The sequence below is a fragment of the Stegostoma tigrinum genome, chromosome 3 (genome assembly GCF_030684315.1).
Source record: "Stegostoma tigrinum isolate sSteTig4 chromosome 3, sSteTig4.hap1, whole genome shotgun sequence".
In the NCBI taxonomy this organism is placed as follows: Eukaryota; Metazoa; Chordata; class Chondrichthyes; order Orectolobiformes; family Stegostomatidae; genus Stegostoma; species Stegostoma tigrinum.
The window spans coordinates 41,187,227-41,213,271 of NC_081356.1; the positions used below are offsets into that span (position 1 = coordinate 41,187,227).

Genomic DNA, 26,045 nt, shown 5'->3' on the forward strand with positions numbered 1-26,045 from the left:
AATATCTCTGGCTCCTTCTATATCCCAACTTCCCTCATTTCAGTGGCTTCTGAGGTTATGTGGAGGATGTGGAATGAAGCAGAGGGTTTTATTCAGGAATAAAAACAGAAGTTGCTGGAAGAGGTCAGCAGGTCTGGCAGCATCTGTAAAGAAAAAAAAATCAGAGTTAACGTTTCGGGTCTGGTGACCTGAGGAAGTGTCACCAGTCCAAAAAAGTTAACTAGGTTTCTTTTCTTCACAGATGCTGCCAGACCTGCTGAGCTTTTCCAGCAACTTCTGTATTTGTTTCTGATAGGGTTTTATTACTTCCTAAATAGAATATTCCTTCATAAATTATATATGTAGCCCAACCTTGCAATTGCATAGTTTGGGCAAATATGTGATTAATTTAAGTTGGTTAATTTCAGTTTAGCTTTGGATCACAATGAATGGGCATGATTAAGTAGAATTATTATCAAATATATAACACCGTAATGGATCATTCCTCTGCTAATGCTCCTCTTCAGCTGCCTCTGACCAGGCCCATCCCTAATTTTGTTAGCGTGATCTTGTGTTCCTTTTATCCCACTTATGTTTATCCTCTTTCTATACCATTCGCCACAACTACTCACTGAAACTGAGTTTCATATTCTCACCACTCCCTGGGTAAAGTAATGATTTCCTCAAGTGGTATTGGCTAACTAATAGTTGGGATCATTTTCAGGGTCATTTTCAGGATTTCAACCTAAAAGTAGTGAAGTGATGGGGCCACAATTTTTTGTAATATATATTAATGATTTGGATTAGGAAAATTTATGTACTTTAGGCAAGTTTGAGGATAACATAGGATAGGTGGGGAGGCAAGTAATGAGAAAGATGCAAAGAGTCTACAGAGGGATAAAGGCAGGTTGAGTGGGCAAAAACTTGACAATGGAATATAATGTGGGGAAATAGGAAGTTATACACTTTTGCAGGAAGAATAGAGAAGCTGAATATTATCTAAATGGAGAAAGTCGACTAAAAGCTGCAAAACAGATTTCAGCATCCTCGTGCATAAATCACAAAAAGGTTGTACAAGTTCAGTAAGTAATGGGGAAGGTAAATGGAATGTTGGCCTATTGTTTCAAAGGGACTAGAGTATAAAAATAGGGAAGTCCATCTAAACCAATACAAGGAATTAGTTAAACCACACCTGGAATATTGTGGACAGTTTTGACCCCGTTACCTTAGGAAAAAGTATCCTGGCAATGGAGCCAGTTGAAAGGCTTTAAAAAGCTACATGAATTCCAATTGCTGCATTCCCCTTGTCTTTTCTCTTTCTCTGCCTCTTCAAAGGATTCACTGTGATGGGTTTCAGCATGTTATAGCAGCATAGATTTAGATACTAAATCACACTGTCACCACCGGCCTACAATGTTGCTGTAATTTGCATGAGCAAAACTTCATAAGCTGAACTACACTCCTGGGAAGTTTTAAGGAAGTATACTTTGGAAGGAAGGCAGCTCTTATGTAGGTAATCTACTTTTAGTTTTGAATTACCTTAAGGTTATGCGGAAAATATGCTTCAAATGTGTTGTTTTGGTGAAGAAGTACTTGCATCACCACTTGCATCTGGCATCTTGGTACGTAAGAATTTGAGGATCATCCCAGCTGTTGAACAGTTTCAGAGTTGTAGGTTGCCAGACTAACAAGATGTAGTCTTCCATATAACCTGTTCACTGTTTTAATATGAGAGTATAAATCTGCATGATTCAGGAATATTCAGAAGGTGAACTATCTTACGCACTTATTAATTATTGTTTAAGATTAAACCATGCTATAAGTGGGAGACCTTTTTAAGATATCACTGATTTTGTTTCTACTTTTACTATCTGTTAATGTGAAATGACTAATTCAAGATTTTTACTGCTCACCTGTGGGTAACTCGACAATGTGACCTGTCTTAATTGTTTAAATCTGATGCTTTATTGCTGCAAGGTGAGTGAAGCAGGTGTTCACAGGCCACATGTTGGAGGGATTCATGGACGAAGTAATGACGGAGCCTACTCTCTGGTGCTAGCTGGTGGCTTCGAGGATGAAGTGGTACGTAGCTAAAGCAAGAAACTATAATATTATTAATCATAGAGCTATTGTTGAAAAGGATCCATAGGGCATTTATGCACAACAATATCTGAGTAGATAATAGAGAAACTGTTCTCTGTCTCTTTCTCCCTCTCACAAACACATACATTTTGATATATGGTCTCTCCCACAACACTCTCACAAACCTCACGGTTTCACATACCCTGTCTGTCACACACTGTCTCACAAACTTCCTCTCGTGCTCTGTATCACGTGCATGCTGTTTATCGCATGCGCTGTCTGTAACACACGTTTTCTCACGCAGTCTTTCTCACTCAAGCACACTCTCAGGGTCGCTCTTTTTCACTTATTCACTCACACACTCATTCATAGATTCATGTTCATTCACATATATTCCCTCTGTCACTTACATACAAGCACTCTTGCTCACAGGCTTGCGCACCCTCCATCACACGTACACTGTTCCTCTCACTGCAGTCTGTCTCACATTTTCACTCATATCCCTACTGCTACTTGCACACCGTCATTCTCATTCATTTGCAAACTTGCTGTCATTCTCATATGCCCTATTGTTGTCCTAGTGTGACCCCCAAATATTTATTGTGGAATGATTCTGATTTTGTTTGAGAAAGTGGTTGCACGCATGGAAAGATCCTAACAATATTGTTGAAATGGGTGTTATTGATTCAAAGCATTATCGATCCAAATCTCTTGCTTCCTACAATGTAAAACAGTAATTATGAACTGAGCTGTAATTTAGCAGCCATGTTGAACTAAACTGAATACTAAGTGAAGTTGCTATAGCTGATGAGTTACTTTAACCTTAATAGGACAGGGGTAACGAATTCACATACACTGGAAGTGGTGGTCGCGATCTTTCTGGGAACAAACGAATTGGAGAACAGTCCTATGATCAGACGCTTACCAATATGAACAGGTAGGTGAGCAGTAAGCTTGGTGATTTCTGCGTTGGTGTTTTCTTCTCCCTTTAATGACTTGTATTTCAGAACTGCTTTTTATTCAAAATGTATTTAATAGAAATACTGTCAAAATATTAAGTCACTTATTGTAGACAACCACAGCACCAATATTTACTAAACAAGGTTTTACAAAGAACAGACAGCTGACTATCTAGTTCATCTGTTACTGTAGTTGGCTGAGAAATAAATAACTTGTCCAGGACAGCAGGAAATCCCTTATAGCACCTGAAGACACTAACATACAGTTTGTTATCTCATCTAACATATAGGCTTAAACACAATTGCTGACTCAGAGGGAAGTGTTGTACTCCTGAGCCAAGGTGACATTTGGGACTTCAGATATTAACTGGGATTCTATGGTAGAAATAGGCAATTCCTTTTACAAAAAAAGAAAGAAATGAAGCCTTTTTAAGGAGAATAAACTGTTTCCCAGTCAACATATGCTTGTGAAGATTCTTTGTGATGGATCATTGACATTCTTGAAACCATAATGTGATCCACATGTAAATATGGTTGTGCCTGTTCATTTGCTGAAGAGTTTTGCTTCAGCACTGAGCAAGAGACTTTTCAACTACAATGAATTGGCGAACAATATTGCAAGTTAATTGATTGCCTAAATAATTGAACATGCAGGAAACCAACTGATATTTCAGATTAGATGTTTGAGGGTCACTAAGAAGCTACATTTTTAAATTATTTGCGTGAATGTAGATTAAGTTTTCTTAATTCAAAGGTACTTAATTTAAATTAAGTAATTCAGTTTTTATCATAAAGTTTCCACTTGACTGTTACCTATATTACACAATTCAAATTATTGAATAAGCCACTTAATACTAAAATCAATTTTTGAATTAGGTTAGAAGTCTAGATTGTATTGTCTTCAAGTACTGTCTTCATATGGGGCAGCTAATTCTTTTGAATCAATCTCATTTGCATTCACTAGAAAGCAAATAAAACAGCATTCAGCTACTTTAAAGTTGAAGTTATGCCTTTCCTCTCTGGCTGTAGGATATTCCCTGTGGGTGGGTATTCAGCTACAGGATGTTCCTTGCCTGTAGGTAAGGTATTTGCATGTCATCGCCTATGACTCCATGTCACTCAACACTTTGTTCCATTTAAAAACATGGGAGTACCTGCAGTTGCTTACACACGTCATAACCTGGTGCCCCGTTCCTCTTGTGGTGACGTTCTGTAATGTAACACAGTATGCAATAATAGCTTGAGTTGACAATAACATTTGTAAGAGACAGCCTTGACTGGTTGAGTGGGGAATAATTGGGGCAGATGGAGCATAAAATGAAAAAATGTGACTTAGTCCATTTTGGCAGGAAAAATTATAAAAACGGAGAAAGAATGCTGAATACTACAATACAAAGGGAAACTAGATGCCCTGATAGAAGAATCACAAATGTTGGAGGGGAGGTACTAAGAGGAAGAGAAGTAAAGCGGAGTTGAGATCAAGTCAGATCAACCAAGATCCCATTAAATATTAGGGTGTGTTTGAAGGGACAAATGATCTAGTTTGGTGTGGAATCAATGGGCCAAAGGGCCTGTTTCTGCACTGTAGAGATTCTACTCCTACTTCTAAGTCTAGTGTTCCTTTGCTAATGTGATGACATGGCACTTCACGAATGTCATCAAACAGAATTTGACACCAAGTCACTTAAGGAGTTGACAGGATAGATGCCCAAAAGCTTAGTCAAGAAGATGTATTTTAGGCAGCTTCTTAAGAAAAAAGAGAAGGGTAAGGGGCAGGAGCAGGGATTCTAGAGTTTTAGAACCTCAGCATCTGTAGGCAAGCCACCAGTGGTGGTGTGATTAAAATCAGGGATATTTAGAACTGGAAAAGCACTCAGATCTCAAGGCTTGTTAATTGAATGGGATTACGAAAGTGGACGATGTTACAAAGGGCTATAAGTTTGCAGATGGGAAATTGCATGGGGGAGACATATGTCATTCTATAGTAAAGGGTAGTTCACAAAGAGATTTGCAGAGACTAAAAAAACCGAGTTGGTGGAATTTCTGTAGACTGTCATTGTTTCTCATCCTTATACATCATCTTATTTAATAAATGAGATGACAGTAACGATCTTGAAGAGAAGTTTCTTTTGTTTTCAGTTAGTCTCACCCACATCCTGAAAACAGTCACATTTGTTAATTGCTAGTTAAGAACAGAACAAAATAGAAACCATATGACCGTACAAACCCACCTCATCATTCAGTAAAGTTATAACCAAATGTCTTTAATTCTATTCTCCTCTTCTATCATTGCACATACTCTTGGTAGAACTCATTGTTACACACTCCCTCCAAGGGATAAAAGTTCCAAAGAGTGACAACCCACTTGAGGGAAGAAATCTTGTTCCCCATAGTTTTAAATGGTTAATTCCGTATCCTATGACTCTGATCCTTTGTTCCAGACTCCTTAGCCACTGGAAACAATCCCTCCTGTATCTCTCTAAGAATTTATTAAAATGCAGAGAATATAGACCATTCTAGCTCATCGCTCCTGCTCATAGAATAGCACTCTGATCCTGGGAATCAATCAAATTATTTATTGGCTTGCCAAGTCACTTCACAGAGTACTGAGAATCTGGAAATGCATGAAACTAAACTCCTGTGGTCATGGATATTACCTTCTTGCTGGGGATGTTTGGGATCTCACAACAATCCATCATAATTTTTAAGGGGCTTGTGAGATCTGTTACAATTAGGCAGACTTGAATTTGAACTCTACCCCTGAATTGATGACCCAGTACCATAATCATAGCTTCCTAGACCTTTAATGTTTTTTATTTGAGATTATGGAAAGTATTTATTAGTTTGTTGGTGGGTTGGGGGTGACAGAGAATGCTAAATGTGAGTGGTGACGAGTTACTTTTAAAAGTTATAGCTGCTGTTACAGTGCCGTTACAATGAACCAGCATACTTCATACTGATGTAGGGCCATCACCACTTCATTCGTCCATTGGTTTGTCCTTCTCATGGGGTCATTCTGAGTGGGAATGAACGTATTATGAACCTTTTTCAGTGGCAAACTCTTCTGAAATGTTTACAATTTTCAGAGAATGCATGTAGCTTTAACAGAAGACTATAATTTTTTTGAGTGTTCCTCAATCACATAATTGCAGGTACTGTGAAAATTAGACTGCAGTGCCCTGGAAAATGAACTGTTTGGTGTAGCAATTGATCAGAAACTACTGAATAATGCCATCTGTTACAAGTTATCAAAGATTTGATGCATTGCTAGTTGAAAGATTGTACGTAAGGATTCATACAGGTACAGCTTCACCAGTTAAGATCATAATTTTGAGGGCTTTTAATAGTAGCTTGCAGAAGGCCATAGTGAAATATTATTTTTTTGGAATCACATCCCAGCTTGACTGCTGAATAGTTTTTGTTTCAGGCAGCAGTTTCCTGTGCTTTATTACAGGGCACTGGCTCTTAATTGTGATGCCGTGCTGAATGATGAGGTTGGAGCCGAAGCCAAAGATTGGAAAGCTGGGAAATCGGTCCGCGTTGTCAGGAGCTCAAAAGGTCGGAAGGTCAGCAAATATGCACCAGAGGAAGGCAACAGATACGATGGAATTTACAAGGTGCTGTTTCATTCGAGGTTGTTCACACCTTCGCAGTAGGCCAAGATTCAATCCTGGTGTCAATGTGATTGCATTGCATTAAATAGCCAGTTAACTCTGCAGTGCTGAGTTGTTCCAGTTTGAACACTACCACTTTATCTCCAACATCTCTTACCGCTTCTGTTGAAGTTTCTTCAGTCAGATGTTTATCCCTGCCACAGCCCCAAAACAGTTATCAATAAAATCATAAATTGCATCCTACATGACTCTAATAATGGCCTCTTCTCAAACTCATTGTGACCGTTGACACAGTTAACCACACCATGCTTTGCCATCCCTTCATTATTCTCTTTCTCCAAAGCATTGAAACATCCCTTCTGTAAAAACAAATACTTGACCTGCTTTCAAGAAGCTGCCAATGAGATTATAAAAACTTTTGAGTTGGACGTGGCTGGCTCATTTGCTCACTTTAACTTCTTTAAATGATCCCTAATTGTCACCTCCTGCCATGATGTATGAGCATTGGGAATTCACCAACTATTGGGAGGGAATTATGGGGTCTCTGAGCACGATCCGTCATTCCTCCAGGAGTGAAACCTGAGGATTGATGATCTGCCCACATGGTTAAAAACTATTTGAAAAGTGGAGAGAAATAATCTGAATAATTCAAGACCAGTTTGCTTAACTTTGGTTGTGGACAAATGATTGGAAGTAGTTCAAAGGGATGATTCCAACAATCATTTATAAAGGTGTAGATTAATCAGGGAAGAGTCAACATAAATTTGTTAAGGGAAAGCCATGCCTGACTAACTTAATTGAATATTTTGAGGTGTGATTGGGTTGTAGACAACAACGCAGTGGTTGTTGTCTGCGTGCATTCTAGAAAAGCTTTGATAATGTTCGACATGACAGATTGGTCAAAATCCTTGGATTCCTGGGAGATTGGCAGATTCAATGCAAAATTGGCTCCACAGTAAGAAGCAAAGATTGACGGGTGCTTGTGTGATTGGAAAGTTGTTTCCGTTGGGATTTTACAGAGCTCTGTACTGTGTCAAAAATAGAAAGTGTTGGAGAAATTCAGCAAGTCTGGCAGCATCTGTGGACATAAAAGCTGAGTTAGTGTTTCAAATCCAGTTGCCTCTTGTTAGACCTGAAAGCAGCTAGGAAATACTCGTATTTTTGCTGATAATGAGGGTAGCTGATGTGGAGAGGTGGGGGAAAGAATGAGATGCACAGATGGATCTAGTGCCCAAACAGAAGGAGGGAGAAAAAGCACACAAAGGGATTGGTGATTGTAAGCTGAGGAAGAAGATGTGAATAGGTGATAACAGGAACTGTGAATAGTTGAAAATGTGTTGGCTGTGCTGGGAGCAACCCAAACAGAACAAATTTGAAATTCAATCATTATCTAACCCTACTTGGACTTGGTGATGTAAGGTTAGATAATGAATGAATTTCAAATCTGTTTAATTTGACAAGTCCTTTAAGAGTGTTGCCTTGCCTACATTTCTGGATGTCGTCCAAGAAAATGATGTGAGACTCTTCACATTCAGCATGGACAGGATGGGCAGAATAGCCTCTTGCATTGTTAACTGTGAACTTCCTTGATCTACAATGTACCTCTCTGTGGGTCAGTGCATTGATGCAGGACCTCCCTTTCCTCAAAAATTGTTTGTGCTGACTATGTACAATAAACAGGTTGAAACATGCCTTGATAGAAGCAAATTTTCTTTGGTATCTTGTTAAAAATATGCAATCAAATTAACTAGCCAAGTACTAACCTGTTGACTTAAAAAAATCTTAGTCTTTTCAAGCAGCTGTTGGATGAATAGTCAATTTTCTTACCACTGCTTTGGTGGAAGAGTATGATGAGGAATTGCTGAAATGTTTGAAACAAGAAAATACAGAAATTGTACCCAGAATGCAATGTACTAATGAGACTGTTGTCCTAACCTAGGTGGTGAAATACTGGCCTGAAATTGGAAAGTCAGGTTTCCTGGTGTGGCGCTATCTGTTGCGACGTGATGATGTAGAACCTGCTCCTTGGACCCCAGAAGGAAAGGACAGGACAAAGAAACTAGGGTTGAAAATGCAGGTCGGAGCATTGTGTTGTGTTGTATTGATTGCTGTAAACTGTTACTAAATAAAAAGATACAACCACTATTTTAATTTCATGTAATATTCCATGACAGTATCCTGAAGGATACCTGGAAGCCATGGCAAATAAGGAGAAAAAGGGCAAGAAACAGAAGCGGCCCTCAGTGGTGAACAATTGTAGAAGAACAACTCAAAAGAGGCGTCAGGAAAATGGTATGTTCTGCAGTCACTGAGCTTCGTGATCCTAGAGCAACCCATAGATATCTCACCAGCTTTCACTGTGGTAGTTATGTGAAACAAATTTCAATAAAACATTGACAGATTTGAAATCCCGTGCAGCCATACACTAATCAGGGCAGCATTAAGTGGAGTTAAGTGTCATTAAGTGGAGATGTTGGCGGAGGGGGGGGGGAAATGTTCGTTCATGGCACTACACAAACTACACGAATCTATTGAGCATGGGCAGTGCTGTGCAAGGAGTGGGAGGGAGTGCTTCCTCAACATGGGAGTGCTAAAGATGGGAAGGAGTTGTCGTTTTATGAAGGATTTAGCCACATTGTTTTACTTGTCTGATGTAGCCGGCTCTGCTACGGTGACTACGCCACCACCTCCAAAGACCTCAAAGCCTTCTCAAGATGATGCTGAGGGAGAAACTTATCAGCTCACACCACAGCAGCAGTGGCTGATCAGAGAGGACTGCTTGAATAAGAAGCTTTGGGATGAGGCACTTGCCTCGCTTATGGAAGGCCCGGTATGTTTCCAAGACAGGATTTGCCTAAAAGTTTTATGCCTGTCTTCGAATGTTATGCCATTCGTTTACAGCTTCTGTTTTTGTCTGTCTCCATGCACAGAAATTCTTAAGGAAGACCGAGCAGATTTTCATGTGCATTTGCTGCCAAGAGTTGGTTTTCCAGCCAATCACAACAGAATGCCAGCACAATGTTTGCAAGGTGAGTCGTCCAACTATCCGTCACATTGTATTAGTTAGTGACCCAGAGGGTCAGACTAATGATCGGGGGTTCAAATCTCAATATGGCACTGGTCCAGGGTAAATTCAATTAATAAAATCTGGGATTGAAAGCTGAATTCAGTGATAGCGACCATCACAACAGCCATCAATACTCATCTGATTTGCTAATGTCTTCAGGGAAGGAAATCTGCTATCCATTACCTGGTCTGGCCTGCATGTGGCTCCTCTTCCACAGCAATATGGTTGACTCTTAACTGTTTTCTAAAGTGGCATAGAGAGCTAGCCGAAGGGCAGCTAGGGAAAGACAACAAATGCTGTCCTTGTCAGTGACGTATACATCCCATAAAGAAGTAACTAAATAACATTGCTAAACTATGTGAAGTTAGCTGATCTCAGCCAGGTTGCAATAGGATGCTACTTCAGAATTTCTTGGGAAAGTGAACAGATAAAATCAGTTTGGGCTCCTGGCCCTGATTCCATATTAAAATTTCTCATGTAGGCAGGATGGGCTTCTGTAATGATGCCCATTAGCATTGAATAGTTGTTTTAATTGTTCTCTAAGGGTTCTCTTACCATCAGTTGCTACTTGTATGATTTGGTTTGATAAATTGGAGCAAACAAGCTTCAGGTAGCAGAGGGAAGAACTACATATCATTTTACTTTAATAAGAAATACTTTTGTGATTGTAAGGCTGATACAGCAAGTTGACCTGTGTTTTTAAAATTTCATCAACTTGGAGAACTGCTGTCAAGGTATAAAGACTTCTTTTAAAAGAAAAAGTCATCATCGTGAAAATTGAATTCTCGTTTGAATGCTGTGATGCATATTTTTGGTGAGTGTAACCTCTCATAGAGAATCATAAAGTCACACAGCATGGAAATAGACTCTTTGCCTTACTCATCCACGCTAACCAGGTTTCCTAAGCTGAACTAGTTCTATTTGTATTGTAGTTTGCCAGCATTATTCTTTTGAGGCTGTAGTGAGTTCATATCGACCAGGCTTGTCCAACAGGCAGCCTGCAGGCCAAAACGTAATACATTATGGCTGTGTATGTGACCTATGAGCCACAATGCAGCCCATCGCGGCTGTGTGCACAGTCCATGAGGCTTTGCATCAAGACAGATGAAACTGGTGAGGAAGTGGATTTGAAAATTGCTATAGAACTGACTGTTCAATCACCAATTGTTTATTTGCCACATCTGCTACTCTTAAGCTCAGCAACAAAGCAAGATTGTGAGAGAGTGGAGTGGAGGTAACCAGAAAGTCCACCCTGTGGAAAACATTCAAGTCTATGAGAGTGCTAGAGGCAAAGAATGCAAGGAAGGGTATGAGATTCTGAGGGGGAGAGAGAGTATCAGCATGAGAGGGAGGGAGGGAGAGCATGAGATACAGAACGACAAAAGAGGGGGGTCGGTGCATGTAAGGGATGTTCTGAGAGGGAAAGTGACGACAGGAGTGCACAAGGGAAAGATGTAGAAGTGAACCTTGAGAGTGAGGTGGAATACACACCTCTACTCTAGGATATTTCCTCCTCCTTTCTCCCAAAAATCTGTTCATAAGGCAGGCTGGGAGAGGGAGGAATTCCGTGTTAAAAGACAACCTGCATCTGACCACCTGTTTAGGTGAATTCTGCTGAAGTCACCTTGGAGAGTGCATCACCAGAAACTAGGTTGATGTTAGTTGGACCCAAACCTACAGGTCAACCCTGCTCACCACTCCATTCCCAAGAGAAGCGAGTATGTAAGGATATCTATAAGAATAATAGGGTTGTAATGGTAGGAGATACCAAACATAGACTGGGACTGCCATAGGGTTAAGGGCTTGGATGGAGAGAGATTTGTTAATTGTGTATGAGGGTATTTTCTTTTTTAATATGTTAATCTATCTACGAGAGCAGGAAACTTGACTTTCTGTTGGGAAATAAGGCAGGGCAAGTAACTGAAGTGCCAGTAGGGAATTACTTTGGGGCAAGTAATCAAACTTTTATTATTTTTAAAATAGTTATGGAAAAGGCTAGACCTTCTAAATTGGACTAAGGCCAATTTTGATAGTATTGGGCAGGAAATTTCAAAAGTTGACCAGGTGAGGCTGTTTCCAGGTAAAGGGACAGTTGGAAAGTGAGAGACTTTCAACAGTGAACTAATGAGAGTTCAGGCCAGCATGTTTCAAATAGTTCAAAGGGCAAGGCTGGTAGGTATAGAGAGTGCTGGATGACTGGAGATATTGAGGCTCTGGTCAAGATTAAGAAGGAGGCATACATCACCCATAGACAGCTGAGATCAAATGAATCTCTTGAGGAGTACAGGGTGTAGGAGTATACTTAAGAGAAAAATCATGAGGGCACAAATGGGGCATAAGATAGCTTTGGCAAATAGGGTTAAGGAGAATCTAAAGAGATTCTACAAATACTTTAAGGGTAGAAGAGTAACTAAGGAGACAGTAGGGCCCCTTAAAGATCAATGAGGCTGCCTGTGTGTGGAACCACAAAAGATGGGTGAGATACTAAACAAATATTGTGCATCAGTATTTACTGTAGAGAAGGACATAGAAGCTAGGGAACTCGAGGGAAATAAATAATGGGAAGCTAAAGAAGAGATTGCAAGGCCCCTTGCTGAAATAGTTGTGTCATCAGCAGTCATGAATGAGGTATCAGAAGACTGGAGGGTGGCTAATGCGGTGCCATTAGTTAAGAATGATGGTAAGGAACAGCCAGAGAACTGTAGACCTGACATCAGTGGTGAGTATGTTGTTGGAGAGAGTTCTGAGGGACAGGAACGACTTGCATTTGGAGAGGCTGGACTGTTAAGTATAGTCAATATGGCTTTGTCCATGGGAAATCATGTCTAACTAATTTGATTTTTTTGAAGAGGTGACAAAGAAGTTTGATGAAGGCAGAGTGGTAAATGTTGCCTATATGTCTTCAATAATGCATTTAACAAGGTCGAACCTCATGGTAGACAAGTTAATAAGGTTAGATCACATAGGATCCAGGGAGAGCTAGCCAATTGCGTACAAAATTGGCTTAAAGGTAAGAGACAAAGGATGGTGGTAGATGGTTGTTTTTCGGGCTACAGGCCTGTGACCAGTGGTATGCTGCAAGGTTCAGTGCTGGGTCCACTGCTTTTCATTTTTATAAATGATTTGGATGTGAATATAAGAGGTATGGTTAGTAAGTTTGCAGATGACACCTGAATTGGTGGCCTGGGGGACAGTGAAGAAGGTTATCTCAGTGTACTTTGATCAGATGGGCCAATGGGCTGAGGAATGGAGGATTTGAGTTATAGGGAGAAGCTGGATAGGCTGGGTCTGATTTCACTGGAGTGTAGGAAGTTGAGGAGTGACCTATATAGAGGTTTGTAAAATCATGAGGGATATAGATAGGTGAGTGGTGGGTTTCTTCCCCAGGGTTGGGGATTTCAAGACTATTTTTTAAGGCAAGAGGGAAAAAAATTTAAAAAAGATATGAGGGGCAACTGCTTTTTTACACAAGTGGTTCGTATGTAGAATGAACTTTCAGGAGAAGTGGTGGATGTAGGTACACTTACAACGTTTAAAAGACATTTTGATAAGTAAGTGAATAAAAAAATGTTTGGAGGGGTGTTGGCCAAATACTGGTAGGTGGGACTAGTTTAGTTTGGGTACATAAGGTACATGGACTGGTTGGACTGAAGCAGCCTGTTTCCATGTTATGTGGCTCTATAACTTTGACAGATAGAGTTTAATTTATAGACAATAGACAATAGGTGCAGGAGTAGGCCATTTGGCCCTTCGAGCCAGCACCACCATTCATTATGATCATGGCTGATCATCCACAATCACTATCCTGTTCCTGCCTTATCCCCATAACCCTTGATTCCACTATCTTTAAGAGCTCTAGCTATCTCTTTCTTGAAAGTATCCAGAGACTTGGCCTCCACTGCCTTCTGGGGCAGAGCATTCCATATATCCACCACTCTCTGGGTGAAGAAGTTTCTCCTCAACTCTGTTCTAAATGGCATCCCCCTTTTTTTTAAACTGTGTCCTCTGGTTCTGGACTCCCCCATCAACAGAAACATGCTTCCTGCCACCAGAGAGTCCAATCCTTTAATTATCTTTTACGTGTCAATCAGATCCCCTCTTATCCTCCTAAACTCAAGTGTATACAAGCCCAGTCGCTCTAATCTTTCAACATATGATAGTCCCACCATTCTGGGAATTGACCTTGTGAACCTACGCTGCAATCGCTCAATAGCCAGAATGTCCTTCCTCAAATTTGGAGACCAAAACTGCACACAATACTCCAGGTGCAGTCTCACCAGGGCCCTGTACAGCTGCAGAAGGACCTCTTTGCTCCTATACTCAATTCCTCTTGTTATGAAGGCCAGCATGCCATTAGCTTTCTTCACTGCCTGAAAGATAAATGTGAGGTGTTGCATTTTGATAAGGCAAATCAGGGCAGGACTTGTACAGTTATTGTAGGTCCCTGGGGAGTGATGCCAAGCAAAGAAACCTTGGGTACACTACATAGTACCCTGAAGGTGGAGTTTCAGATAGACATGGTGGTGAAAAAGGCATTTGGCACACTTACCTTCATTGGTCAGTGCATTGAGTATAGGATGTTATGTTGCAGCTGTACAGGATATTGGTGGGACCACTTTTAAAATACTGCGTTCAGTCCTGGTCTCCTTGCTATAGAAAAAAAATTGTTAAATCTTTTCTGATCCCATCCAAATTTGCAAGGATATTGATGGGATTGGAGGGTTTGAGGTATAGTCTGGCACTATTTTCCTTGGAGTGTCTGAGGCTGAGGGGTGACTTTATAAAATTGTAGGGTGCACAGACAGGGTGTATAGCCAATGTCTTTTTCCCAGGGTAGGGGAGACCAAAACTAGAGGGCATAGTTTGAAGATGAGAGGGGCAAGATTTAAAAGGGACATAGGCGGAATGTTTTTCACACAGAAGGTGGTACCTGAACTTCAATGGATACAAGCCTAGCCTATCTTAAATTTTCCTTGTAAGACACCCATCCATTCCAGGTATTTAATCTGGGGAAACTTTCTCCAAACTGCTGCCAATGCATTCACACCCTTCCTTGAAAAAGAAAACCAATGCTGTATGCTGTATTCCAGAGGTAATAGGAAAAGAAATGAGGGGGAAGGAAATAGACAGTGAAGAACAAGTAACAGGTGAAGGAGGAGCACCCCCAACCAACCCCATCCCCCATGACAATCTCCATGCTAGTATCTTTCTTGAAACTGAGAGGACCTTTTAGGGACTTTATCCAAGCTGAGTACTGCAGGCCTGAAGCATTTATTCCATACACAACAGATTGAAACATTGCATAGTGAATTAAGAGACTTCTTTACTCTCTTCCTCAGAGCTGCCTGCAACGATCATTCCGGGCCCAAGTCTACACTTGTCCTGCCTGTCGCCATGAGCTTGGAAAGGATTACAACATGGTTCCCAACAAGATTCTGCAGTCCATTCTGGATCAGTTCTTTCCAGGATATAGCAAAGGACGATGACACTCAATTGCGCAGTTTGTCTCCCATCTGCACACATTTGTACAGGGGAGGGAAGGCCGGGGTAATGGGAGAGAATTAAAACAAATGTCAATCGTGGATCAATAGGACCTGAAGGTATACAACTTGAGACCATCATTTTAGCACATCTAATATTTCTTCCCCACTTGGCCCATCTGTAATGCTTCATTACACTGTGCATAATACAGCATATTCTTCTTTCCCATTGACTGTTTAGTAACACCTAAGGTAGTTTCCTTTGCCAACACATAGGCTCAGCCTCGTAAGGTAAATGGTCTGATGCTAAACTCATGTTTTTTAAAACTACCTCAAGACAGTGGAAAGGAATTTGTGGGGAGTTCTCAGTCTAAAAGAATTCCAGCTACACACTGCCTCTTTGAATCAATATTATCTGTGCCTGGTCCATAATGCTTGGTTTTGAAATGTAATAGCACTGAAAATTATAACTGATTTAAAGTAATTCTGTGGTGACTATATCTCTCTTTACCTTGATTTTATAATGTTGCTATTTTGAAAAAAAATTGAAAATGTTAAAAAAATCAGCAAGTTTAATGGGCTTTCTTGTGAGGTTGAGTGTGCATTCTGTTATATTTTGAATGGTTTGACTACTAATGGCTTTTAAGGTTAATAATGTAACATTGTACCTACATTAGTGTTCAGTAATTTCTGTATTGTTATTTGCATATCTAAATGCAAAAGAAATAAAAAGCACTTCTAGTCAAACAGAATACATCATGTAAAGAAAATACATTTGTTATTACTGAATATGCCACTTTTAGTATTTTAGTCACACATATATTATAACTAGATTATTTGTATGTGACAATTATGTCTGTATCAGTGTTAAAACAATTCTAGCTTTGAGGGGGTGGGAGTAGAAAAACACTTCATATTGTCATTTTGAAATTTGATATATATTCCTTGACCAGTACTTACCAATAAACATGTTAACATTTGAAATGTTTTTGTTGATTTGACTGGAGTTATTGGGAATTTGTATACTGAAATGAAGAAATAAAATCAGAAATGGCTTGAAACACTCAGTAGATTTGGTAGCATCTGTGGAGAGAAAGCAGTGTTAATGTTTTGTGTCTAGTGACCCTTCTCCAGAATGAAATGCAGTCTGGTCTGAAATCTTTTGAAAATGTATGCAGCTTTGAAACTTTTTTTTAATGAGTTGCAAATGCTGAAAATTAGGCATTAACAATGACCAGCAGGCACAAACACAACAGATCGATCAATATCTGGAAAGGAAGGCTACACCATCTTGAGAACACAGTGGCATTCTTCTATCAATCAAATCACTCTCACATATATCCTCCACCCACAGATAATCATTGTTCTAAACCTTGCAAGTTGCAGATTTGGAAGGTGATGTTGAATATTCACTTCCTCTTGTGCATTTCTTAGGTAGAAGAAACTTTGTGCCAGTGTTGAAGGAGTGTATATTTGAGTTGTTGGATGGGGTTCACTGTTCTGCCTGCCCTGGATGGTGTCAAGTTTCTGGAATGTTGCCAGATTTGAAGTCATCAGGCAATTGTGTTATTACGTGTAACATGGGTTTGACATAAATTTACACAATGCCTTTTCTCCTCAATTCCTCTGAGACACAGTCTTCTGAACAAAGATCTGTCTGCTAATAGTGCTACTTCGAAAGGGAAAGTACATTAACAGGCCTTCAGTTTGCAGAACAATTGGTAAATTATATTTTTCATTGAAAGAGGAACTTTACACTTTGCTGTGGGAAATTGCGACCATGACTATATCAGATTTCTGTCTTGCTGCCAGCACGATGCTGGCACAGAGTGCAGCTTAGATAACTTTGCATTTATTCTTTCTCGAGATGTTAGTATCACTGACTGATAAGGCAAACATTTATTGGCCATCCCTAATTGCTGTTGAATGGAATGGCTAGCCACACTGTTTCAGAGGGCGATTAAGAGTGAACCACACATCTGGATGTGGAGACCCGACCCAGGTATAGATGGCAGAATCCCTTTCTTAAGGGACATTGGTGTTAAGCCAACCGCAGCCGGTGCATATAAAATAGCAACACAAACAAGAAAAACAATCATAAAATTATTTGGGTTTGAAAGTTGGGGGATACTTACAACTGTAGCCAATGAAGGCTTCTAAGCTCTTTATTAATCCCTTGAATTAAACGTGAATGAAGATGGTGGTACGTACAGAGGGAACTTGTATATATGGGGCAGATTTCTGCAGTGACATGAACAGAATTTCACAGCAGGTTTCTGTATGGGCTTCTTGTGTAATCAGTGCTGGATCTGCTAAGTAGATCACTAGCCTTGGGTGAGTTTATAGGAGATAAGGACATTTCCTACTCAGGCTTGGTCAGAAGAATTAATATATGTGAAATAAGCAGGAAGCAAAAATTTTGGTCATGTCAAAAATTTGAGTGCTGTCAAATTGATGCTACAGGGAGATCTAGGAAGGCCAAACTTAAGAATGGTAAAGCAGCCAAAAGAAACTTTTTTTCTACTTCTCTCACTCACTTAACTCTACCTTTGCTGTCTGCTGTTAAAGAAATAGTGCAAATCATGAGGACTACGTCTTAAACTAAAAGGACAGAGACAGCATAAAACTATGATTAATTGACTATTTCAATCCTTTCTTCAAGAAAGCAAATCACTTTGGGGGACAGGATTTGAAGACTTAAAAGGCAGCAAGTTTGCAGATAGTTCAGTCTGACATGCTCCTGTTAATGTGTAATTATACATGAGAATATTGTCCATCTCGTTGATGTGTACAGAAGGGCAAGTAGAACAACTGCCCAATACATCATGAGCTTGGTGTCAGGTTTGAGGCCCTTGTCTACAACACTGTGTCTTAGCTAGCTAAAGTCTGCCTTGCACACTGGAGCTGATGTTGAATATCTGTGGGAAGGAAGCTACCAAGGTATGAAAATTAAATCACATTATCCCATGGCTCACTGTGGACCTTGACACACAGACTATAGGTGTGAGGCCGGAAGAGCACACCCAGTCAGACAGCATCGAAGGAGCAGGTAAGTCAATGTTTCAGGCCAAAACCCTTCTTCAGGACTGGGGAGGGGGAGGGGAGCCCAGAAATAAATAGGAGAGGCCGGGCTGGGAGAAGTGTTGGAGAGATGATGATAGACGGACGCAGGTAGAGGCTAGTTATTTAGCCGTGGGAAGGGGGAGTGGATAAGTGAGTGGGAATATAGACAAGTTAGGTCAGGTCAGGAGGAGGAAGGGCTGGACATTGGATAGGGGTGGAGGGATTTTGAAGCTATGAAGTCAATGTTAAGACCATTGAGTTGTAAGCTCCCAAGGCTAAATATGAGATGCTCTCCCAGTTTATGTTTGGCCTCACTCTGACAGTGGAAGAGTCTCAGGAAGGACATGTCGTAAGGGGAGTGGGAAGGGGAATTTAAACAGATGGCAACCGGAGGGTCAGGGTGGTTGTTGTGTGCAGAGCACAGATGCTTTGCAAACCAGTCCCCGAGTCTGCATTTGGCCTCCGATATAGAGGAGGCCACCTCAAGGGCGATGGATGCAATAGATAAGGTTGGATGTAAGTGCAGGTGAATCTCAGCTGATCTGGAAGGATTGTTTGGGGCCTTGGACAGAGGTGTGGCATCTCTTGTGGCTTTAGAGAATGGTACCAATCATGGTGGAGGAATTGGTTGGGAGTGTAGAGCTGATGAGGGAGTCACGGAATGAATGGTCCCTGCGGACAGTGTGGGGAGGGAAGTATCTTTTTGGTGGTGGGGTCTGATTGTTGGTGGTGAAAATGTCAGAGAATGGTGTATTGGATCTGGAGTCTGTTGGAGTAGTATGTGACGACTAAGGGGACTCTATTCTTATTGCTGTTGGTAGTAGGGTGTTTTGAGGACAGAAGTGCAGGAAATGGAGGAGATGCAGTTGAGGGCATACTTAATTAAAGAGGAGAGCAAATTATGGCCCCTAAAGTAGGAAGATGTAAAGTAATAGGAAGTAGGAATGTCCTGGAGTGGAATGCCTCATCCTGGGAGTAGATGTGGCAGAGGCAGAGGAATTGGGAGTACGGAATAGCATTTTTGTAAGAGCGTGGATGAGGGGAGATGTAGTCGAGATAGTTCTGGGTGATGGAGATGGAGAGGTCCAGGACAGAAAGGGAGGTATCCAAAATAGTGAATTTGAAGGTCACGTGGAAGGTTTGGTGAAGTTGATGAACTGCTCGAGGTCCCTGCAGGAGCATGAGGCTGCACCAATGCTGTCAACAATATAGTAGAGTAAGTGGTGAGGGATGGTGCCAGTGTAGTTGCAGAAGAGGGCACTGTTCCACATATCTTACAGAGGCAGGCATAGCTTGTGCCCATGCAGGCGCCCAGAGCCACCCCTTTGTAGGAAGTGGGAGGAATTGAAGGAGAAAGTGTTCAGAGTGAAGACCAGTTCAACCAAGCAAATGGGAGTGTCAGTGGAGTGGGACTGGTTGAGTCTACTGGAGAGGAATAAGTGGAGGGCTTTTAAGCCCTCTGTGTGGGGGGAGTACAGGTATACACGGACTGTACTTGCATGGTGAATAGGAGGTATCGGGGGCTGGGGAATTGAAAGCTTTGGAAAAGGTGGAGGGAATGGGTTGTGTCACAGATGTAGGTAGGAAGTTCCTAGACCAAAGAGGAAAGAACAGAGTCGAGGTAGGAAGAGATGGGTTTGGTGAGGCAGAAGCAGGGAGAGAAAGTGGGCCAACCGAGGGAGTCAAGTTTATGGATTTTGGGGAGGGGATAGAAACAGGCCATGCAGGTTTGGGGGACTATCAGATTGGAGGGTGTGGACAGGAGATCTCGAGAGGTGATGAGGTTGTTGCTGATTACTGTTCCAAGGTGCGCTCTGGTCTCACTTCTTTGATAGGTGCCTTCAAGGTTGTCTGAAATGAAAACAGTGCAGCATCCTTCCCCTTTCTTAGGTGATGCTACCCTTCTCTTGGCACACTATGGACTGTCTCAATGAATGTGCCCATATTCCCTCTCATAATGCTTAGGCAAAGCTACAGAAGTAACTTTGGGAACACAAATTTTGTCTTTTCAGACCAATGGCAAGATATTGGACCTGTGACAGCCTCATAGCAGACACCATCCAAGTAATTACTGAAAGTCATGTGAAGAGGTGGCTGGAATCTATACAATGTGTAGGAGCTGAAGACTGTCTCCCCAGCTGAAGACTCCATTGTCAAGCTAGACACTTCAGTACATGATATGGACAGAATATGTGAGAGGTGAATCCCACCATTCGTCAGGGGCTGGGGATGGCTATTAGGGAAGTATGAGCATTTGTGCACCATGCATGCACTGGAAACTCATTTACTGAGGATGTATAGCCCTTTGCAACAGTACACAGTAGGGTCATTAACATTACACTGGACTGAGAGAGGGGCCAGATTGGGTGTAATGGCAGGAGATTAGACATCACAGACCTGCAGGAGCCTTCTCACAGAGGGAGTGCTCCGTGTTTGTTTCTCCGAGGATCACCACCTTATTGTGGTGGAGAGGTTTGTGCGTATCCAGGAAACCAAAAGTTAAACCATCTGGAGCATAGTTAACAAAGTGTGGAGCTGGATGAACACAGCAGGCCAAGCAGCATCTCAGGAGCACAAAGGCTGATGTTTCGGGCCTGGACCCTTCATCAGAGAGGGGGATGGGGAGAGGGAACTGGAATAAATAGGGAGAGAGGGGGAGGCGCACCGAAGATGGAGAGAAAACAAGATAGGTGGAGAGGAGAGTATAGGTGGGGAGGTAGGAAGGGGATAGGTCAGCCCAGGGAAGATGGACAGGTCAAGGAGGTGGGATGAGGCAGTAGGTAGGAAATGGAGGTGCGGCTTGAGGTGGGAGGAAGGGATGGGTGAGAGGAGGAACAGGTTAGGGAAGCAGAGACAGGCTGGGCTGGTTTTGGGATGCAGTGGGGGGAGGGGAAGAACTGGGCTGGTTTTGGGATGCAGTGGGGTAAGGGGAGATTTTGAAGCTTGTGAAGTCCACATTGATACCATATGGCTGCAGGGTTCCCAAGCGGAATATGAGTTGCTGTTCCTGCAACCTTCGGGTGGCATCATTGTGGCACTGCAGGAGGCCCATGATGGACATGTCGTCTGAGGAATGGGAGGGGGAGTTGAAATGGTTCACGACTGGGAGGTGCAGTTGTTTGTTGTGAACCGAGCGGAGGTGTTCTGCAAAGCGGTCCCCAAGCATCCGCTTGGTTTCCCCAATGTAGAGGTAGCCACACTGGGTGCAATGGATACAATACACCACATTGGCAGATGTGAAGGTGAACATCTGTTTGATATGGAAGGTCATCTTGGAGCCTGGGATGGGGGAGAGGGAGGTGGTGCGGGGGCAAGTGTAGCACTTCCTGCGGTTGCAGGGGAAGGTGCCGGGTGTGGTGGGGTTGGAAGGGAGTGTGGAGCGGACAAGGGAGTCACGGAGAGAGTGGTCTCTCTGGAAGGCAGACAAGGGTGGGGATGGAAAAATGTCTTGGGTGGTGGGGTCGGATTGTAGATGGCGGAAGTGTCGGAGGATGATACATTGTATCCAGAGGTTGATGGGGTGGTATGTGAGGACGACGGCGATCCTCTGGGGGGCGGTTGTGGCAGGGCGGGGTGTGAGGGATGTGTTGCAGGAAATGCGGGAGACGTGGTCAAGGGCGTTCTCAACCACTGCAGGGGGAAAGTTGTGGTCCTGGAAGAACATGGACATCTGGGATGTGCGGGAGTGGAATGCCTCATCCTGGGAGCAGATGCGGCGGAGGCGGCGGAATTGAGAATAGGGGATGGAATTTTTGCAGGAGGGTGGGTGGGAGGAGGTGTATTCTAGGTGGCTGTGGGAGTCAGTGGGCTTGAAATGGACATCAGTTTCTAGCTGGTTACCTGAAATGGAGACTGAGACGTCCAGGAAGGTGAGGGATGTGTTGGAGATGGCCCAGGTGAACTTGATGTTGGGGTGGAAGGTGTTGGTAAAGTCGATGAACTTTTCGAGCTCCTCTGGGGAGCAAGAGGCGGCGCCAATACAGTGATCAATGTAACAGAGAAGAGGTGGGTTTGGGGCCTGTGTAGGTGCGGAAGAGGGACTGTTCCACGTAACCTACAAAGAGGCAGGCATAGCTTGGGCCCATGCGGGTACCCATGGCCACCCCCTTTGTCTGTAGGAAGTGGGAGGAATCGAAAGAGAAGTTGTTGAGGGCGAGGACGAGTTCGGTTAGGCTATGCAGCCCAATGGTCTCAACATGGACTTCACAAGCTTCAAAATCTCCCTTTCCCCTACTGCATCCCAAAACCAGCCCAGTTCTTCCTCTCCCCCCACTGCATCACAAAACCAGCCCAGCTCGTCCCCTCCCCCCACTGCATCCCAAAACCAGCCCAGCCTGTCTCTGCTTCCCTCACCTGTTCTTCCTCCCACCTCAAGCTGCACCTCCATTTCCTACCTACTAACCTCATCCCACCTCCTTGACCTGTCCGTCTTCCCTGGACTGACCTATCCCCTCCCTACCTCCCCACCTATACTCTCCTGTCTACCTATCTTGTTTTCTCTCCCTCTTCGGTCCGCCTCCCCCTCTCTCCCTATTTATTCCAGTTCTCTCTCCCCATCCCCGTCTCTAATGAATGGTCTAGGCCCGAAACGTCAGCTTTTGTGCTCCTGAGATGCTGCTTGGCCTGTTGTGTTCATCCAGCTCCACACTTTGTTATCTTGGATTCTCCAGCATCTGCAGTTCCCATTATCACTGGAGCATAGTTCCTGGCAGGGTCACCCATAGAGTCAAGGGGGGGCATTCCAGACAAAGCACTATCCATAAAGACCTAGATGACGGAGCATTTGGAGGATGATCGCTGAACTTCAATTAGAGCATTGCAATGGTTGAAAAAGTGAATGAAGGCTACAACAGAGAAGGGCCACCAGTTGTCTTAGTCGCCATGCCATTGGGATTTGACTTGCATCTGCCAAGGTTTGTGTGATGGCTATCTGTGCACCAGCCTCACCATGTTATGATGTCACAAACAAGCACCCTCCCAAGAGGTACCAGTTCTACTTATATTCCAGACAAAAGTCCTATGGTGATCAGTTAGTGGTAGAGAGGACATGACTATAACATCTATGATGACAGAATATGTAGAAGCCCCTAGCCACAAACTGACACATTAGGCAATGAGTGTCAGATTCAGTTATCTTGTTCTTGGACTAGACAGATAGAACCTTTCAACAGCAATGCCCTTGACTGAGCAACTCTGTTTAGGATCAGGTCTGCTCGTCCCAGTAGGGGAAGGGACTGGAAAATGTGCTCTAAAAATAGCCTGCCTCAAAATTCCAGACTGGATTACCATGTCCAGAGGGATCACCCCCATGTAATCAGAAATGAAGAATAAAAAAAGAGATAGTAGGAACTGCAGATGGTAGAGAATCTGAGATAACAAGGCGTAGAGCTGGATGAAAGCAGCAGGCCAGGCAGCAGCAGAGGAGCAGGAGAGCTGATGTTCAGACCTAGACCCTTCTTGGCACCAAGAATGTAATAACCCTGGTAGACTATTATAAAGTGGAGGTTGACCCGCACCCCCGCCCACGCCCCCCCCAACTTTGAGAACCGAAACTGAAATACCCAAAGAGGAGCATCTCACCCTGTAATCTGTTAAAAGGAGTGTGAAAAAAGGTGTAACCTGTCTTTCAGCAACTTCTAGTGGTTAAATCAAGCAAACCCCTGACATTTACTTTACAATCAACAAGAAACATTTCATTAATCTAACTCTAACAGTGAACAAATTAACTAAACTATTAACAAACTAAACAAGTCCCTTCTAACTACTAACTATTCCAGAACAATGCAAGATTCTAACGGTGTGCTGTTCAAATATGTATAAGCCCCAGATCTATAACAATTGAATTTAGTCTCTCGAAATTTCAGCCAGGTTACGTCATTCTGGAATGTCCTGTGTCTTCTCCATCAATTCTTCGGTCAGGGGTGTTTTCTCTGTGAATTTTTCTGTCAGGAGTCTTAGCTAAGAGTGCCACAGTACCATCGTGAAGAGATGATGCTTTCTCTAAGTGCTGAGAGCTGTTATCAATAGATAGCTCTGCTGATTTTCCTACTGCCCCCTTCATTTATAGCCCTCGCGATATGTTAATTTCTTACAATCAGATTGGTCCTAGATTGTCAAAACCATCAGATTCAAATTTGTTGTGCTTTTGGTATCCGAGTTCCTGGTTCAAGTTGATAGGCTAAATTCAAAAACTTGTTGTCTTGGTAAAATTGCTGCTTGGCCTACTAATGGTACAGCTTTTCAAAATAAATATTTCAATTCAGATGCTCTCTGTACCTGCAAACTTTGAAGCTGCTGACAGACATCTCCAAGCACAGTAAAAGTACAATTTTTAAAGGGTCTCTGTAATGCTTTTCCCTGAACATGTTACAAACACCAAGATTTTACAAACGCTAAATTCTAACATCCTGCCTCACAATCCACAAGTACTCTTCACAACACCTTCCCTGTTAAGAAAAAAATGAACCATCATTTTGTAAAGATGGATTTTTTTTTCTAAAATCTTGCCTCCATCATATTGCTAGATCTATAGCTCATTAATCTAGATTTATATATTTTATACTAATTCCATTTGTATATATAGCATTGAACACTACCATTTCTATCTTATATAAATATTTTTCTTTTAAACTGGCAATAAAGCATCCACGATAATATTTTCATGACCTACAACACATACAATCTATAAATTAAGTTCTTGTAACACAAGACTCCAATGAAATAATCTGGTGTTCTTGTCCGTAATTCTTTCTACAAATGTCAAAGGATTGATCTTGGTATGCGCACTTGTCTGCAATGCACTGTTCGCAACATAAATATTAAAATGTTGTAATGCCAGTACCAAACTCAATGAGTCTTTTGCAATGGTTCAATACCTTTTCTGGTGGATATCGACTTTTTTTTGAAAAAATAACTGAGTGGCCTTTCAATTCCACAATCATCCACCTGTACCAACATAGCTCCAACACCTATTTGCAGAGATGGCGACTTTGGCGGGTTTCAAGAAATTTTGTGTGGCTAAAACTGGTGCGGTGGTTAACACTGCTTTTAAATTCTCAAATGTCTCCTGGCATTGTTCTGTCCAACGAAATTTCATGTTCTTTTTTAACAAATCCATTAATGGTGCCACCACACTACTAAAGTTTGGTACAAATTTCCTGTAGATTCTGCTCAATCCTAAAAATCATAGCACTTCCTTCTTCAAGGATGGTCTTCAGATTCACATTTCTCATTATCATCCATCTGTGTCTGATGTCGTATGCTAAGAATGTCACTTGCACCTTCATGAATTCTGTTTCTGCCTAGTGTTACGAATGAGTGGTCAATACCTCTCTGGTAATTAAAATCAGAACACCCAGAGAAGCTCACCTTGCCTTGTAATCTGTAAAAGGAAGTATGAAAATCTGCCTCTCTCCCCCAGTCTGTTACAAAGGATTAGTTGAATGAAAGAAATCCCTGATACTCACTTTATAAACAACAAGGAACAATTTATTATTTAACTCTAACAGTGAACAAATTAACTGAATTATTAACAAGTAAAACAACCCCCCTTAACTACTAACTATTCCCTAATAAAACAAAATTCTAATGATATGCTCTTCCAATAGATATAAGTCCCACATATATAAAACAAATTAATAATAAGTAAATTATTAATTTTTCCTGCTCCTCTGATGCTGCTTGGCCTGCTGTGTTCATCCAGCTTCATACCGTGTTATCTCAGATTCTCCAGCACCTGCAGTTGCTACTATCTCTGTAATAAAAAGTAAATTAAGGATTATTCTGTCAAAATTACAGCCAG

The 26,045-nt window shown here is 42.0% G+C and overlaps 1 protein-coding gene across 2 annotated transcripts in view; it reads left to right on the top strand.

The window, feature by feature from the left end:
• Positions 1–16,244, top strand: part of LOC125450766 (E3 ubiquitin-protein ligase UHRF1-like) — a 154,063-nt gene extending 137,819 nt beyond the window's left edge. For both annotated transcript variants that reach the window (XM_048526898.2, XM_059644531.1), the window contains 8 exons: positions 1,957–2,061; positions 2,892–2,998; positions 6,475–6,637; positions 8,574–8,711; positions 8,809–8,926; positions 9,292–9,464; positions 9,565–9,663; positions 15,041–16,244. In XM_048526898.2, the coding sequence (XP_048382855.1) occupies positions 1,957–2,061; positions 2,892–2,998; positions 6,475–6,637; positions 8,574–8,711; positions 8,809–8,926; positions 9,292–9,464; positions 9,565–9,663; positions 15,041–15,187 (1,050 nt within the window). In that variant the 3' untranslated portion in view covers positions 15,188–16,244. The remainder of the gene's footprint in view (positions 1–1,956; positions 2,062–2,891; positions 2,999–6,474; positions 6,638–8,573; positions 8,712–8,808; positions 8,927–9,291; positions 9,465–9,564; positions 9,664–15,040) is intronic.
• The last annotated feature ends 9,801 nt before the right edge of the window (positions 16,245–26,045 follow it).